Genomic DNA, 19,201 nt, shown 5'->3' with positions numbered 1-19,201 from the left:
CTTCATGGTCTCCTTGGCAACAATAAGCCTTAAATGTGCACTAGAAAATTTCTAGAAAGGGGGATGGATTAGCAATGTGCATTCTCTGTGTACCAAAAGCAGGTCCAGTGTCAAAGTCTAGGATCTTTTTTAAAAAAGCCCACAGTATTTTATTTTGTGCAAATGACTCTCCCCCGCCACCCATGACCCTAGAAGGATAGCCCTGTTCAATTCACCTTACCACAGTGGTACCTCGGAAGTCAAACAGAATCTGTTCTGGAAGTCTATACGACTTCCAAAGCGTTTGGAAACCAAGGCTCGGCTTCTGATTGGCTCCAGGAAGATCCTGCAGCCAATTGGAAGCCGCTGAAGCTGCATTTGGCATTCGAATTCCAAAGAACGTTCACAAACCGGAACGCTTGCTTCCAGGTTTGCAGCATTCAGGAGCCAAAACGTTTGAATCGCAAGGCATTTGTCAACCAAGGTACAACTGTATACCTGTCTTACTTGCTCTGTTAAAAGTTCACCTGTGTCCAGGAACCTCTCTCCTTCTTCCGACTCCCTCGCACTATACTGCACCCTACTGTCTAAAACAATTTCCTGTGCGCTATGCAAAAGCTCATCTCCCCACCAAACGTCAAGAATTCTTCAACACTGGTGAGCCCTTCCCTGCCCAATTCTTACTGCCTGTCTACGCATTTGCTTTCCATGTTCCTCCTCCATTTGACTTTCTTGGGCTCCTTGAGAAGAAGCATGGGCTGCAAAGCTGCTCTGTTTGCAGAAAGGCCCCATGTGCTGGGAGGAGGAGAGTTTGCTGGGCCAGCATTCTCCTCTCGTTTGCCACTCAGCGATGACAGCTTCAGCCACAAGGCCCCCAATTCCTCATTTCTGCTCCTGGAAGGCACGGCGCACATAAGTGGAACTTTGGGCACTTCATGCGCTAAAGGGAGGAGCAGATGGCTTCAGGTTCTTCTGTGCCATCGTGTACTGCTGTGCACAACATGGCTGCAGCCCAACTACCCAGCCCATTGCGCGTGGAGAGCGTGAACACATTCCAAGTCGTTTCTACATTCTGTACAGCATGTGGCACAAACTTGGCATTGAAAACCATTGAACAGAAGTAATCCCCCCCCCCACTCTCATAAAAGAGGTTGTGTCTCACAAGAACAACAGCAGCAAAATAAGCCTGTGTTGCAACTCTTCAATTGCATTTGTAGTCAAGCTCTGCATTCAGGATCCCTCAAATAAAACACTTTGCTTACTCCACTACTTAGTGTATTATGCTGTGGCAATGTATAAGACAGGGGTTATCAACCTAGTCCCTACTGCCCAGTAGTGGGCATTTCAGGATTCTAGGTGGGCGGTAGGGAGTTCTACGGCACAAGCTGAATCCTCCTTCCATCGAGCCCTGGTGGGCGGTAAGGAAATTTTACCATCAAGAAAGAAGCATTAGTGGGCGGTAGGTATAAAAAGGTTGACTACCCCCGGTATAAGGATTATACTATACATTTCTTTGTTTTCCCTTTGTTTTAAATAACATGCTTTCCTTTGACAAGGGGACAGAAAGTAAATTTCTGACAGATGTGCTTACCACTGTCCTCTGTTTGTTGGGTAGGAAGACTCTAACAGTAGGCTTCTGTGGAGATTTAGGGTTATTCCGTGACAAATCTGTAGGGTTCTGATAAACTGAGAGGGAAGAAGGTGCTACAGAGAGACTAGAAGATGACGATGATGTGACGGTATCTGTTGAAGCTGAACTGGAGACAGAGAAATCAGTTCCATTGCCCATGGATTCCAGTAATTGCTGCTCCCTCTGTTGCAGTGCATCTAACTTGCTGGTGTACTCTTCATAGGCCTTTAGAAGGAAAAAGTAAATTTAAAACAGTGATAACCTGGATGTACACTTCTGAGATATTTATAGCCTCTTAAGCACTGTGAATACGATCACTGGGACAGTACCCAACCCAATCTTCCAAAGAACGCATTCAGGGATGATTTATGACCAGTGCTTTTTTTCAGGGGTGCTGAAGGGTATGCAGTACCGGCACCTCATTTTTGTTGCTGTTAAAAAGTGTGGCACTTACTGTAACAACTTCATGGTGAGTGCCAGCACTTATTTTTCTAGGAAAAAAAGCACAGATTCTAACAAAGAAGGAAATGATGGAACCAATATTATTCATTCAAAAACCGTTCTAGTACTAAGCCTCTACCCCTACACTGTCCATACATGTGTCACGATAACCTTCAAGGGAAATTCCATGAAGGATCATGAATAAACAGCTCTACTTCTTCTTTGCAGCAGAACTACATGCTTACAAGGCATCGTAATATAACTGAAGCCTGGAGAGAGGTTTGCAATGAGGAATTAATGGGAGGTTGGGGGAAGAGTTCAGAAATTTAGAGACTGAGAGAAGTGACAGGAATATGAATATCTAAAAGAGAGTTATGTCCAAATAAATTTACAGCAGAATTTGACTTTGTACATATATTTTAAATGTGGTATTTTAATTCTAATACGGGATTCTCTCCCCATTCTTCTTTTCATGAAAATGTTGTCATCCTGCACCCAAGTATGTATGCATGCTCAGGTTTCCCTGAAATAACAAGCGTGCTGGAATGCATAAGTGAGCACAGAACTGATGCAGTAATTAAGAAAGACAATTACATCAGAAGCAGAATAGCAAGCTATTATGGCCATTTTGTCAATATTCCTTTCACTTTTTTCCATATGTTCTTCTTTTTGGCTTGAGATGTATTTTGCAAAATGTTTGTGCAATGTTTTAACCCAGTTTCAAGACCAAGTTTAGAAACTTTCCACAACACTTCAAATCTAAAATCAGAGGGGCCATTTCCATGGGTTGGTATGTTTACCAGCAACCAGCCAGAGTCTGCCTGTACAGCTCATTCTAGCTCATCCCTCTGGAGTGAAGGGCCTTAAACCTGGACTGTTACATCAATGGCCAGAGACCAGGAGAAACTGTCAGAAACACTAAAGGGATATTCAGAATTGTAGGTGCAGTATCTTCTGGTTCCTGGCTGTTGACCACAATCACAAACCCAGTGGCTTATACAAAATACAGGGAGACAGGTCTAGTGAGTTACTGTAATCTTATACTGATTTTGTTGAAGAAGAAATTGCTTTATGCTAAAGTGGGACATCGGACAACTCGAGAAAATAAAAACACTATCTCAGGCGTAATTGCAAAAAAAGACTTGTGCATGCCTAAAATGGCTAACCTAAGGGTTGTTTCTAGTTTTCTAATAGGTGGAAAGAAAAGATATGTTTTTGAGTATTGCTTGTGCAGACAGGACAACACATAGGGTTGTACTGCATATAACCAAGTTCTGCCGAATAACCTCTGCTCACAAAACAGATTAAGTACTTCTCTTAGCACAAGAACTACCACCTGCTTAATGGAACTTTCCCTGCCTCTCCTCTCCACACCCCTGCCCCACACTGCCTCTGGGTGGCTGCAGGTAAAACCCAGAACAGGTGATTTGGGGGGCGGGGCGGGACAGAAATGAAGTTCCATTGTGCAGCCAAAATTCCTTGCACTAGTAGGACTACTTCCTTGGGTAACACTCAGAACCACCCCTCCCCAAGTCTACTTTAGAGGGTTGAGTAAACCCCCAAAGCATAACAAAAAAAATTCCTTCCAGTAGCACCTTAAAGACCAGCTAAGTCAGTTCTTGGTATGAGCTTTCGTGTGCATGCACACTTCTTCAATGAGCTTTCGTGTGCATGCACACTTCTTCAATGAAGAAGTGTCAAAGCATATTTGACTCTTTGGGCAGCCTGTGTGACAGTCCAGGAAAGTTCTCATTGGAGCATATTATTGAATAACAATCCCACCCGCACCCCCTCGCAAACAAACATTACAATGGTTCAAGTCAGACACTCCTCACAACCATTGTTTGAAAGACCATAAATAAGCCACCCACTCACATGCGCCATGCTTCCCTCTCACAGCTTCTTTCTCCTTAAGCTGTTCAACACTAACCAGAGTTTGCAGAAATGTTTAACTCAACAAACTTGTCCTCAAAACCAGAAACAGAAACCATGGTCTGCTGATTCAAAGTCAGAACAAACTATGGCTGATGCTAAAGAGGACATGCAGAAGAGAAAAACCTCACGTGAAAGGGGAGGGCGGAACATGCGGCACATATCCAATCCTTTTAGCCACTGATTTAGTGGACACTCTCTCTCTCTCTCTCTCTCTCTCTGTGTGTGTGTGTGTGTGTGTGTGTGTGTGTGAGAGAGAGAGAGAGAGAGAGAGAGATTGATTCTATTTCTTCTTTGCTGGAAACATGCCCCACTGGAGTTTTTTCTTTCTTTAAAGACTGAAGAAAATCAAACACTATTTGAGATTATGTTATCAATCCTAACCCTGCACAACCATCCAGAAAGTGCTGCAGAGTTGTCCACTTCTGAGACATAATATAAAATAGCCTTTTGAATGTTTAAATAGATTATGTGTACTACTTTACCCTTGTCAGCTTTCATTGTCACTTGCTTAAAGGAGATAATCAGATTTGTTAAGCATGACCTGTCCTTTACAGAGCTAGGCAAAGTCCTTTTAAGCAGGCAGTACCTGTACAACGGTGATCTTCAGCTACAATGAGGACTGTGTGACAATGGATTTAAATCCCACCGCCCAAGATGTTCTTATAACAAGGTGTGTCAATTTTTCACAGAGCAGGTGATATTTGTGTGTGTGTGTGTGTGTGTGTGTGTGTGTGTGTGTGTGTAAATGTTAAGCAAAACTACATTAAGAAATACTTTAAACAACTAAAAACATTTCCTAGTCTCTTACTCAATATATACATTATTCCATAACCAGATATGGAACACCTGCAACTCAGCACTTACCTCCAGGTATATAGAAGGTGGATTATGCTCCCCTCCAAACTTGTCCAGCAGGGCTTCTATGTGTTCTTGTGTTAATTTAATCATTTGTTTTATATTCCACACCTAAAAATAAACAGGCATATGTTTCAAAAAAAAAGCCTGAACAAGAACGGTGGAAAGTTTTAAGCCCACAGTTGATACACTTCAGAGAAATATTGAAGGTCAGTTCACCTTTGATACAGTCAGCACTCCTCTCTGCTGGCAAAGGTGCCGGTCTACCTGTACCTACTGGTACAACATGACACATGCAACACTCAATTCACATCATCGACCCTGCCTTCCGCTGGCTCGCAGAAATGAATCCAGCAAAGAACTACAGGCTGTGGAGTGCGGGTCTGTGCACACCCACCACAGAGCGCACAAAATGAATGTGTGACATGTGGCCCATGTGCAAACTTGTCAAAATAACACACAAACCTGTGAACACATCCCAGAGATTCCCAGTAAGATATCATTAAAAGTTTACACTACTCCGGTACTAAGCATGAAACTATTTATAGAAGACGCACAAGGGTAACAGTAACAGTTAGCCAAAAGTCAACACCTAAGAATTTAAATACTTCCTCCTGTAAAAAAAAAAAAAGCTACAATACATTTATCACCTCCAGACTTAGCCATCTGTCTGTGGAAAACAGTGCTAGTCAGCTTCACCCAGGAACCAACATGACTGCTTGAAAAGATTTTTCCCTCTTCAACTGTAACCAAAATCTAAGCATTCTTACACTGCAAAATTCTACATCGAGTTTATGTTGCAGAATTAAATTATGAAGGCTTGGGTTCTTTAGACAGGGCATTGACGAGACCCCCTAAGTACTCTTCCCTCACAAATAATGCAGTATGAATTCAATTTTATAAAGCTGCTTTCTCCATGCAAGTTACAAGGATCTAGATATTTATACTGCAAACCCCATGAATTCATTGTTGAACTTCATAGTGAAATGTTGGCAAGACCTAAGGAAGGCTGTTACGTAATATTGTGAACAAGTCAAGTTTTGAGTCAAGGCTCAATGGGCACAAATCATACTTAGAGAAGCAAGAATGCTATGAAACCAGTGGGTGATCATTTAAATCTTCAGGAACACATTAGAGTTGCAGACCTAAGAGTTACCATTCTTAGGATGCATGGAATGTGAAACAATGGAACAGGAGTTTATAAAGAAATTTGACCGGACAGTATTAACAAATGGCTTAAAAAAGAATATGATTTATTTTTCCACTATAAAAATTCCACATAACTTAACACTATTACCTGTCACTCTAAGAACTTTATAATGTTTACTCTTAGGTCAGCTTTTAACTAATTTTTCCATGTTACTTTCAGTTCCAACTCATTATCTGTCACCATCAAAGGTTTAAGCCATTTTATAATAAAAAGCTTCTGAAAAGTTAATCTCAGATGCACCCTTCTATGTATTATAACATGTGAGAAGATTACACCTACATGCCTACACGTGAGGAGCTAACCTCAAGTGTTACCTTTGGCGAGGGAACATCTGTTCCTGTTTCATAAAAATACAACTACTAACGAGGTAAGTGTGTGAAAAGGTATCAATAATAATATAGAACAAAGCTTTGATTTATAAAGCTACTTCTTGTGTTTCTAAAATCAGGTGGTAAGACATGGGAGCCAAAGCAGGACCACTGAGAAACAAGAGGAGGGCATCAGCACACCCTGGTTTGGAAGGTGTGCTGAGCATCCTGGGGTTTGAAGAAGTAGAAAAACTCTTAAAACAAAAACTAAGAGGGTGAGCTCAGTGAGGACTGAGCATGCTCAGCAGCCATGAAATGGCAAGTATCAACTGCAAAATGAAGTGGAAAACTAAGAGAGGGGAGGTAGATATCGGAGGATATGACTAGCAGAGGACACAACATATACAGCAGCACTTCTGTTAAAAGACAATGATATGTTTAAAAGTTTTGTTGCAAATCCAACTTGTACCATTTAAAAAGCTTGTGTCTTTTAACTCCCCATTCTAAAAAACAAAAACAAGAAAACTGGTCTTACAATGGTTGATGAAGATGCTCAAACTCACTATCGACAAAGGGAGAGGACAGCCGGTATGACTGAGCCTCTGCACATTCTTATTCTTTACACCTTTACACCTGGCATGAAGAGGGTTTTCTCGACTGCCCACAGCAATCATGACAGGACACCAATGCCTTAGCTCTCTACGGCTTTGTGGGTAGAATATGCAAGTGCTGACATAACACATGCACACCCCACAACAGAATGCAGAACACCACTATGCTTATAAACTCAGAAGTAAGTCCCATTGAAACTCGTGTATTTTGCATCCGCTGAAGTTTTCACATTCCAAAAGCAGTCCCTTGTAGAGTGTGTTACAGTAACTCAACATGACATAAATGTCTGAGAATCTCACAAGCCTGCTGCCTTTTTTGGGAAGGGGCAAAATTGGCACATCAGCATACACTCCAGGGCATACATCCATGCCCCTAGGTATCCAGGAGCACCAGATTTTTCAAGTGAGCACAACTCCTTCTCAACATAAACTAGAACCTTTCCACTGGATCAGTACTTTTGCAGCACAAGAACACTTTTGTCATGTCTGGATTAAGTCCCAATTCCATTACAAACCTGAACTGTTTCACAGACAACTACAAAAAATTATTTTCTGTGGACCAACTATGCTTCCTTCAAACAAATGGGTCAGAAATTCTGAATGCAAGTATTTCAATTACAGCAACTAGAAAAAGACAATATAAACATCTACAATAAAAACATAATCACCACTTACCGCATTTTCTTATAGAATTATAAGAAAGTAATCACTTTTAAGAGATCAATTAAAATCAGTGGCCACCATTCTTAGGAAGCATTCACAGAGCAGATTCACAAGTGAATACTATCAGTTGCGTACCTCTAATCCTCCCTTCCAAAATTGGGTCAATTTAAAAGTGATCAAAAGTGTTAGTATTCATATATGTTCTGTTCTCTGTATTAAAATGTAGAGCCAGTGAGTGATACAGCTCATCTATTTTTTTATTATAGTGAACTAGGTCATATTTCTAACTGATAAGATTGATTTTAAACCTGAACAAAATTGAATTGTTCAGAGTCTGCAAACTGAGACTTTTTTTATTAAGCACTGTCCAACTCTTTCACTAGTAAAGAAGACTTTCCCTGTCTGCTATCGCTGCATAAACATGTACAACATAACAATACATCTTTTTTATTATTATTTACTAAACCTCTGCAATTAATTGGGAAAATATGCAGGGACTTTCCCACCCCCCGCCCTATGACGTTGATTATAGTAACCTTGCATTTCTTTCCAAAAAATCCTACATTACCTTTTCAAGCTGAGTTGGCAAACTATGTCATTTTCAATTTACAACTTTCCTAGAGTACCCGAACATTCTTCAGGTTGCTTGCGGGCAGTTTATCAATCTTCAATACTTGGCTGTTTGCACCCATTGATCCATTTCCAGTTGCATTCTCTTTTAGGCATCAAAAGTAACCACAACACCCAGGCTGCCTGAACAATTTATAACCCACTAAATTGAATGAAGTCTACCAGCTCTGTATAGCAGCTTAGTGGGGACAGAGGCCTTTATAAGCAAAGCCTGGCTTTGGTGGTACAGAAAAAGGGGAATATGGTAACCACTCGACAGGCCGGATTACGTGACTGAAGACTGCAGTCTGGTGGATCATTAGCCATGTGAGTCTGTCACAGATTTTTTTTTAACCTTTATAGACAACCAAAGTGCCAGATTAAAACTACATTTCATGCTATCCAGTGAAGACGCCCTATTGATTAAGCACGCCAAATTCCAGACATGTAACATAAGCCTAAGCTTTCATCGAGAGAACAAAATCAGCTGGAATCATATGGATGATCAAAATCAACAACCGCATCCTTAGCCACTGTCCAAACAATCCATCTCCAGCATCAAAATAAAAGCTTAGCTGAACTTTCTTGAAAGGCAAAGTAAGGAGACAGAAAATTCACAGCATTTCCATTTAATTATCCTTAACTCAGAGTTTCAAAAGAACTGCAACTAGACTGCAATAAGCATATTTTCCTGATGATCTGCTGAACAGCAAAGTGTGCAAGACTAAGGAAGATAGTCACAAAAGATAGGTGCATTGCTTGCTATCAATCTACCACCGTATAGTCTCACCTTTTTCTTTCTAAATATATTTATTTGCTGACATAATATCCTGGATTACAATAGTAATTATTGTTACTTAATGTTTACTTATAATCTTATAAAAACCTCCAAAGAAGGGGAGTCCACACCATCCCAAGGCAGTCTGTTCCACTGTCAAACAGCTCTTACTGTCAGAAGGTTCTTCCTGACTAAATGGAATGGTCTCCCTCAAGAGTTTGTGAGCTTTGCTTCATTGTTTTTAAGCAGAGGTTAGATGGCCATCTGTCTTGGATGGTTTAGTTGAGATTCCTGCATTGCACGAGTTGGACTAAGGTAAAAAAAAAGAAAGAGTAAAGGACCCCTGGACATTTAAGAGCAGTCAAAGGCGACTATGGGGTGCGGAGCTCATCTCACTTCAGGCTGAGGAAGCCAGAATTTGTCCGCAGACAGCTTTCCGGGTTATGTGGCCAGCATGACTGAACCGCTTCTGTGACTGAATCCAGAGCGCATGGAAACGCCATTTAGCTTCCCGCCGCAGCAGTACCTATTTATCTACTTGCACTGGTATACTTTTGAACTGCTAGCTTGGCAGAAGCTGGGACAGAACAACAGGAGTTCATCCTGTCAACTGGATTTGAACTGCTGACTTTCCAATCAGCAAGCCCAAGAGGCTCAGTGGTTTAGACCACAGACTAGATGACCATTGGGGGTCCCTTCCAACTCTACAATTCTATGATTCTTTGAATCTGATGTATTCTTGCAAATTGTGCAATTATTGTTCAGTTGTTTGTTTCTATTTATAGAATGTAACATAGAAGGACCTCACTCATCAAGAGATATCTTGAAGTGAACAACCAGAGTCAAGGAAATGTAAACAGAAATTGAGTTGCCATCCCTGCCAAAGATGCTCATAGTTTACCCTTCAGACAAAAAATGTGCTCTGTCCACTGTGGCTCCCCTTGCCTGTCTCATGACAAAGCACAAAAGGGAAATTATAAAGTGTGAGGAGTGTGAAGACACGATTATTATCTCAAAAGACAAAAATTGAGTCATCTGGTAAAAATTATTAGTGGCAGGATCGGGTCAATGAGGAGTATAAATTCACACAACATAATTAAAGAATTCATACAAGATGTGGTATTGACAACTAGTTTAGACAACTTTAAAAAGGATTAGATAAATTGGAAGGTGCCAGGTGAAATTGGAAGATGCCAGGTGAAATTACATCAGAATGTATATCACCAATAATGGGGGTGGAACAATAATATTCAGAGGTAGAATACCTCAGATTGCTTCCAACATCTGGCAAACAAGGTCCTGTTTAAGAGATTATCAAGCCACTGGTCATTGTCAGAGACAGAATAGCACTGGGCTATAAGGCCCTTTGATTGACCTAGCCATATATATTCATATGCAAAGGCCCTATTTCTTAAACAGCAACAGAGCACCTATTCATCAGTATGCAAACTGCTATGGCCAAGTATTTACTTGCATTCATGCATACAGTATATTAATGCATGGATTAGAGCGCTTACTTCAGAGGAGCTGTTTTCCGTGTGCAATATAAGGCATTTCCTTATACCAAGTCAGACCACTGGTCCATGTAGTGTATTACACTTAACAATGAATGACAGACGCTCATCAGTGTTCCAGAAAGAAGTCTTTCTCTGCCCTACCTGGAGATGCCAGCGATTGAAGCTGGGATTGTTTGAAGACAAAGCATGTGCTTTACCACTGGGCTACAACCCTTCCTTTTGAAAGCTTCAGATTTCTTTCCAAAGCCTAGTAAGCTAATAGTAATGCTTAGCATTTAGATAGTATTTTAGAGTGTTAAAGGGATTTCACATACATTATCTTGTTGGAATCCTTACAACAATGATGCTGTAAGTTAGGTCAGTATTACTATTACCATTACCATGTTACAGTTTGGAGATTTGCGTGTGAAGGGAGGCCATGATATAAGGTAGCTATGGCAGGGGAGAGATACAGAGTGGGTTATCCTGATTCACAGCTCAGCCTCTTACAGCATAATCCTAACCATAGATATTCAGAGCTAAGTCCTATTGAATTCAATGGGGCTTACTCTCAGGTTAGCAAGGGCAAGGGCAGGAGTACAATCTTGGTCACTACACTACATCAGCTCTTTCTATTTACTACATTTGCAAGCAGATCTAGTGGGTTGCTCCAGTGAAGAGAAATTTGTATCTTCCTTAGAAATTCATTGTAGCTACAGAAAGAAAAAGAGAATAAAACATGGTGTGTGTTGCCCATCTGTACTATCTACAATTTATTGATATGGTGGCCAACAGGAGACACCTATGGCTGCAATCATAAACCACCTTACCAGAGGTTGGCCCACTGAACACTGCAAGTCCGACAGGAGATGTCTTCTCTAAATGCCAGGTGTACAACAAATAATTATGTAAAGTATGTAAGAGAAAGCTGCAATTGCTGCAATACCTAACAAACTGTGCCAAGTTTAAGAATATATCATCTTGCCCTACAGAACCATACCATCAGCCTGGTGTTTGTTTGTTTGTTGTGTTGGGAGGACATGAGCTTGAAACTCCAATAACTGTGGAGAAATCACACATACAGACTTGAACTTAATCCTTATGTCTTGCCAACCATAGCTGACAATGCAACACAGAATCTACACTCGTCCTCCCCAAATGGCTTCCAATCTGTAACACAACACAAAAGTGACCGATAAGCATTGAACGTGGGATTCACGCTAAACAGATACGCAGAAAGCAAGCACTACTTAGCAAACTTAATAAGCCATGTATGCATGTATCTTCTAATCATATGTACTCCTAATACATCCCTCCCCCCAAAAAAAAAATTCCTGCCAGCTATTTTAGGAGTAATTACTTATAGAAGACATGAACCATGTCTTACTTACTTACACTTGGGTTTTGTTTTTTTAATAAAGCAGCATCACTGATTTTGCATTTTTCTATACTGGAGTCTGAATACTGAAAATTATCTGTCACCGCCACTACCTCCCCCCAAAAGGATGCAAATGCCAAGAGCCTAGCAAAGCCCACAGCCCTACGCCATCCGTGCCAAGGTGCTGTTCACAGAGCACATGTGACCGTGTTTGTTTTTAATAATATTGATGCAATCTGCTGGGAGCTTTTAATACTGCTTGGCTTAAAGGGTGGCAACCCAACCCTCATAACTCAGCTCTACAAAATTGGCCCTCTCGAAGCACAGGCGCCCAACTCCCCTCCCCCCCTTCTCTCCGATACAGACAACGAGATAAAAACAAACAAAAGGTGCCCCGTTTTCTCCCGGCACTCGCGGAATCAACTCCCTTGGCCTTCCGCGGCCACGCAACTGGGGCCCGAGGGAGTCCCTATTGCACTTGTGGGGAGAAGGGGGGTGGAGAGCTGACGAAGTGTTGCTCCAGTTCCATTAACCCTTGGCAGGCAACTGCTGTTGACGACCGTGCAGATCGGGAGAAGCAGAGGCGAGGAGGGAGAGAAAGGAGCGGAGGAGAAATCCCAGGCACTGCCTCCCCTGTGCAAACCGAGGGAGCGACCAGACAAGGCCTCAGAGGCACGCCAAGGGAATTTGGGACGGGATGGGGGCCCGAGGGGGACGGGGAGAGCCGCCCTGCTAGGAGTCCCGCCGTCGACCTCAACACCCCCCATCCCTCCGGGGGCTGCCAACCTCACCGCCGGCGCTGCAGCTGGAAAGGCGAAGGGGGCCGGGTTCTCCTCCGCGACGGGGGGAAAACTCCACCTGCTGCCAGAGGAGGAGGAGGCCGGGGCGGCTTTTGCTGGCCACCCCCGAACCTCAACCCGCCGCCCGGCCTCGCGGTTTCGCTTTGGCCTCGTCGCCTTGGCAGGGGGGGTGGGGAGGCGACCCGAGGGCCCTGATCCACCTGTCTCCCGGCCACCCGACCTGCCTCCCGCTGCCCGATGCCGGGCCTAAGTCTCCAGCAGGAGCCCCTCGCCGGACCCTCCGCAGGGAAGCGGGAGGAGGGCGAGGAGGGAAAGGGGGCGCCGTGGGATGCCAGGCCGGCCTCCCACCCCCCTCCCCACACGGTCGGGCCTCACCTCCTCCGGGATGGCGGGGTCTCCCCCTGCGCTGCCCCCCGCGTAGCAGGCCCCAGGCGGCGGCTCGGGCTCCATGTCCCCGTTGAAGAGCGAGGCCCCCTCGGCGCTGCTGCTGCTGCTCAGCGCCGCCATCTTGGATCGAAGCGCTGAGGAGGGGGAGGGGGGCAGGAGGGGGGAGGAGGACAAGGAGGGGGGCGGAGGGGAGGGGGAGCCGTGTCGCCCCTGACGACCCGGCCGCCCCCAACCGCGACCCGTAGCGGAAGAAGGGGGGTGGGACTAGAGGGGGGAGAAAAAGGAGCGGGGGGTGGGTGGGTCAGTGGGCAGCAAGAGCAGCAAAATTCCCCGAGACAAGTCTTCCAGGCGGCCAGCGGCGGCCGTACGTCACACCTCGGGCGTGACGTCACCCAGAATCGCCGCGTCGCCACTGCGCATGCCCGGGAGGACGTCACGGGAAATACCCTGACGTCACGGCGCGACACCCCCCTCCTTCTCCAGCGTCACCTAGGGAACCCGGAGGGCGCGGAACTGCTTCGCCACGCCTCCTCTCAGACCTCCCTCCCACTGCCTAGCCGCCTCGGTTGTTGATATTATTATAAAATGCACTCTTGTTTTCCTTGCACGGTCTTTTTTTTTTTTCTACCGTCAGGTACGCATTTGTGCATTTAAACGCAAGCTATATTAGTATTAGTTTGCGATGGCAAACCTAGACAGCATCTTAAAAAGCAGAGACATCACCTTACCAACAAAGGTCCGTATAGTTAAAGCCATGGTTTTCCCAGTAGTGATGTATGGAAGTGAGAGCTGGACCATCAAGAAGGCTGATCGCCGAAAAATTGATGCTTTTGAATTACGGTGCTGGAGGAGACTCTTGCAAGAAGATCAAACGTATCCATTCTTAAGGAAATCAGCCCTGAGTGTTCACTGGAAGGACAGATCGTGAAGTTGAGGCTCCAATACTTTGGCCACCTCATGAGAAGAGAAGACTCCCTGGAAAAGAACCTGATGTTGGGAAAGATGGAGGGCACAAGGAGAAGGGGACGACAGAGGACGAGATGGGTGGACAGTGTCTTCGAAGCTACAAACATGAGCCTGACCAAACTGCGTGAGGCAGTGGAAGACAGGAGTGCCTGGCGTGCTCTCGTCCATGGAGTCACGAAGAGTCAGACACGACTAAACGACTAAACAACAACAAATATTAGTATCGCATTGCAATGCTGCTGCCCAATATGAATAGTATTAATCTCAATAAATATTAGCATTAGTATCAGGTATTATGCCTGTTGAATCGATGTATGTAAATATTGACGCCATTATGGGAGCCCACCAACTGATATTGTTCTTCAAGAGCTCTGCTGGAATGTGGTCTCTACCCTGGGCTTTGTTGTTTTTTAGTTGGGCAATTAGTTTCCCCACCTCCTCTATGGAGACAGGAGGCCAATATGGTAAATTCTCGGAGTAGGCACTTGGATCATTGTGCTGAGCTTTGTCATAGAAGAGGGTTTGAAAATATTTCATCCACTCCTGGGGTTCTACAGTACATGTGGGACCAATACGCTCCTGGCCCAAGAGGCCCATAATGGTACGCCAGAAGGAGGTTGAGTCTTTCTCATTCGAGGCCTTCACTAAATTACACCAGGCCAATCTCTCAGCCTTTTGTTTTTTTACCTTTAATAGCTGTTTGTAGTTTCGTCTTAAATAGATATAAGCCATAAATAGCGAGGGTGCTCCGGTGTTTCTGTAATTCCGATAGGTTGATCTCAGACGTTTCCTTGCTTGTCTACACTCCAAATCAAACCATCTCTCTTGATCCTTTGCCTGCTTTGTAACAGAATTAAGTATCTCAGTTGTTAAGAAGGTCTTGCTAATAACTCGTTGAACGAGTCCATGGCCTTTTCCCTGGTATTAGCTGATACAATGGCTGAGTGGATGGTCTTCACGTCTTCAGTATCAGTTGTTGTTAAAAATAATAAACAAAAAAGACTACCCAAAGAATATAAGTGGTTTGGGAACCATATACTCAAATCTGGTTTTTGCTGTTGTACCCTGAAATCATAATTATTTCCCCGTGTGGAACGTCTCCAATGCACCTGTGTGAGAGATCAAATTCACCAGTTTTTCAGAACATCTTCCACGCTAGCAGACAGATCTCTAGTGCACACATATGCATGTGTAAGAGATATATGAAAAAAAAACAGTAAACTACGCATATATGAAACTAAATATTTCGCTTTCCTGAGTAAGTTGGTTGCTATTTCAAATTGTGAGCCAAGATAACACAGTTTTAAGAATACTCAGGATGGAATCATTTAGAGTGTGGCATTAAGACTCTGGGATATCAGAGTGTTGAGCAGATATAGGCTATTCTAATATCCCTAATTTTGATGGGTGCTTCATGTGAAATATCTCCAAATAAAAGAGATTGTAGCCATCAGAATTAAAATATTTTGAAAGGGTTTGAAGGGGAGGGGCCCACTAGAAACTTATTAAATCTGATAGGAAGGATAATGGTTATCTACATCTGACTCTACAGAACTTCAAAATGGTTTGCCTATTGTTATGTACTGAGTTGAATAGGATCCAAACTGCAGCAGTCTGATTGGTCCTAGAACAATAGGATCCAAATTGCAGCAGTCTAATTGGTCCTAGAACAATAGGATTCAGAATGCAGCAGTCTGATTGGTCCTAGAACAATGCAGCAGTATGATTGGTTGGCAGGAACCACCCAATCATGCTCCAGATATAAGTGAATCCATAGCCTGATTGGCTTACAGTAGAATTCCAGAATTAGCCAATCATGTGCAGCCCATTGTGTAAATAATGTATATAAAGCAGATACTTTGAAGGGACATTCATTCATTCCTCCTCACCACTATGAGCTGAATAAAGAGCATGAAATCACTTTGCAACTCTGAGTATATTTGACCTATGTTTACGGAGCAATCAAATTGCTCCACATCATATTCCAATGCTCAGCAGGGCATTTATTTATTAAGTGAGCTCCTGATTATGTTAAAAGTGGAGATAAAGGCATGTGTAATCCTATGTGGAGGTCAAAGATTTGTTTTAGAATATTAGCAACACTTGGACCTGGACACTTGGACACTTGGATCCAGGGCTGGCACAATACATTTTGGCACTGGAAGCGCACTGCACAATCCCCACCCCAATTCAGTGAGATGAGGCAAATGGTGTGAAAGAAATTTTGTTTTATCTGGGAAAAATACAGACTTCCGGGTCGGCGCCATCGCCGAATGGCGGGCTCCCTCCGAGCTCCGGAGGGAGCTGGCTTGGCAGGGGCTGGGTCCTACCGCACCGGCGATGCGGGGACCCTTAAAAACCACGGCCAGAGTGAGGCCGTGGACATGGAGACTCGGCTGGCACCGTTAGCGCCCTCCCGACTCGTGAAGGAGCCTTTTTAAAGGCTACGGATCGGGTGCCGGGGAGAAGCGTGGTGCTTTGAGTTCTCTGCTATCCCTGCCGAGCGCAGCCGCATGCCATCCGGCGGAGAGCGCTGACTTCTTCTATTGAAAATTCGGCTCTAAAGAAGAACCCGTGAGTAATTGGAATATGGACTAAAAAAAAGGGGATAAATTTTTAAAATTCGGAGCGAACGGGGGAGGTGGAAAAAAGGAAGTCAGCCCACCCCTAAATTGTAGAAGAGCCAAAACAAAGGACTGGACAACTAAGATCGAGTGTAACCTTATCTTGCCGAATCAGCAACTTCGCGAGGGAAAATTATAAGATTGAGCTGGAGGAGAAAAGTGGAATTGTTTTTTTTTAAAAAAGTAACCCCCCCGGAATCCCTGGAGCGTTTCGTGAAACTGCCTGGAGAAAAGTGATGGAGGTTTTGACAGCTGTCAAAGAGCTGTCAAAAAGGAAGATTAAAATAGAGACTTTGTTATGAGGACTTTGCCGGTTATATTTGTTATAAATTGAATACAAATTGTTTTAAATATCGGTCAACAAGTTACTTGGACTGGTGGATGTGACTCTGGAAGGGAACTTTGTTACTGCAATCCACCTAGAGGAGCTGAGGGATACTGCATGTGATTTTCACAGGAAATCTGAACAGTTGAATGGAACTTTTAATCTCCTGGGAAACTGCAGGAATGGAACATTATTTTGTCTACAGAGGTCTACATACTACAGGTAACAATGGAACTATTTGTTGGAAAATGAAAGGAACATGATGCAATGCTTTGCTTCATGAATAACAAGCCTCTGCAGAGACACTAGAAACTTTTGGAAAAAGAACATTTCTGTGGGAGAACAGAGAAATAAAAAGGAGGAGAATGATTGACAAGAACAAGGAAATAACAAGAACTGGACAGAACTGGGGGAACATTTGGGATATTCAGGTTTGACAAGCTTATGGATACAAAATTGGAGTTTTTACTCCTGGATATAAAAACCTGGATAGAAGAAATGGGCCCTTATTTGATAGACTCCTCCTACGATTGGACATCCGTAATTAAAGACTGGCAAAGAACCTGAGGGACATAGTGTAATGTGGGAACTCCAGGAAGATGTTAGAAGTGGAGGGATAGGTGAAACGCAAAGGGGAAGGAGGGGAGGGAAAATTGGAACCCAAAGGCTGTAAAATTATTATTCATATTTATCTTATTTTCATCTGTATTATGTTTGAAAGGGGGAAACTCGTGGAAGGATATAGATCGATCTTAGGGGATGAGAATTTGGATAAATTGGGTTATTGATGAAGAGTGTAATTTGGGGATAAGAACTTGTTGAATTTAATTGCTTATTTGGAAGATTTGGAACACAAGAGGGGGTAGGGAGGGGAAGTCCTAGTTATTGGCAAAAAGTTTATAGATTGGATTTAATTTGTTTTGATTTGTTTTAATTTGGAAAACCTTAATAAAAATTATTTTAAAAAAAATATCTGGGAAAAATACAAAACCAGACTTGTAAAAACAACTGCAATACACACCACTCTGTAGTCCTTCCGCCCCCCAAGAAAGCCCCCAGAATAATGTAATCTAACCTGACTAAACTAGGACATTAAACACAAGTGCTAACTCGTCCTCACCAAGCCTGTCCAAAGCACATAGTTACTCAGTAGCTCTGGCTGTGGAATACATTAAACCAGGCAAGTATCTATGGTCATTTCAACAGAATTGTGCAACACACACACACACAACACACTGCAGCCAGAACAACCAGAGGCAACACATGCATACCCCATGCCCTAGGGCACATAGCTTCCCTCAAAGAATCCTGGGAACTGTAGTTTTATAACGGTGTTGAGAAGATCCCTCACAAAGCTACAATTCCTGGTACCCTTATCAAACTACGGTTCCCAGGATTCTTTGGGGGAGGTCAGCTGCTTTAAATATAGGGCCAACCAGAAGCCTATGGGAAGCCCACAAAAGCACTCCACCCACTTGAGATTCCCAGCAACTAGCATGCAGAGGCATACTGTCTCAAAGCTGCTAAAAGATTGAGCATTAATACAGTCCAAATGCCCAGGAAAATGAAACCTTGTTGCCTTGTGTTCAGAAGAAGACAGAGCCGATACCAGGCAGCAGGGTCGGCTCATTCCATTCCACCGCCTGAGGCAAAACAGAAAAGTGTCACCCTGCCTGTGGACTGGTCATGTTGTGTGGATGCCTGATGACCCATCTTCCAAAGCAACTGCTCTATTCCGAACATAGAAATGGAAAGTGTAATGCTGGTGGTCAACAAAAGAGGTTTAAAGACTATCTCAAGGCAAATCTAAAAAAAAAAAAAGTAGTATAAGCACTGACAACTAGGAAACACTGGCCTGTGAGCGCTCGAGTTAGATAACAGCCTTTAGCAAAGGTGTCATGGGCTTTGAAGACACTTGAACTCAGGACGCAAGGGAGGAACGTGCTAAGAGGAAGGCACGCTTGGCAAATCCACACCGTGATCAACTCCCGCCCAGAAACCAATGTCCCCACTGTGGAAGGATGTGTGGATCCACAATTGGCCTCCACAGTCACTTACGGACTCATTGTTCAAACTGTGTTTATGGAAGATAATATTAACTCGGCTACGAGTGATCAAAGAAGAAGAAGAAGAAGAAGTGCCAAACACCATGCAACACACACACACACACACACACACACACACACACACACACACTTGCTACCTG

At 43.5% G+C, this 19,201-nt stretch overlaps 1 protein-coding gene across 2 annotated transcripts in view; it reads right to left on the bottom strand.

The window, feature by feature from the left end:
• Nucleotides 1-13,556, bottom strand: part of BRAF (B-Raf proto-oncogene, serine/threonine kinase) — a 50,368-nt gene extending 36,812 nt beyond the window's left edge. The window contains exons 1-3 of one of the 2 annotated variants that reach the window (XM_083700205.1): nucleotides 13,069-13,556; nucleotides 4,850-4,951; nucleotides 1,571-1,834 (exon numbers count right to left, since the gene is read on the bottom strand). In XM_083700205.1, the coding sequence (XP_083556331.1) occupies nucleotides 1,571-1,834; nucleotides 4,850-4,951; nucleotides 13,069-13,200 (498 nt within the window). In that variant the 5' untranslated portion in view covers nucleotides 13,201-13,556. The remainder of the gene's footprint in view (nucleotides 1-1,570; nucleotides 1,835-4,849; nucleotides 4,952-13,068) is intronic. The other variant, XM_083700206.1, reaches the window with a different exon arrangement.
• Nucleotides 13,557-19,201: the final 5,645 nt, after the last annotated feature.

The sequence above is a fragment of the Podarcis gaigeae genome (genome assembly GCF_964106915.1).
Source record: "Podarcis gaigeae genome assembly, chromosome: 10".
NCBI lineage: Eukaryota > Metazoa > Chordata > Lepidosauria > Squamata > Lacertidae > Podarcis > Podarcis gaigeae.
This window is presented reverse-complemented; position numbering and strand designations above follow the sequence as displayed.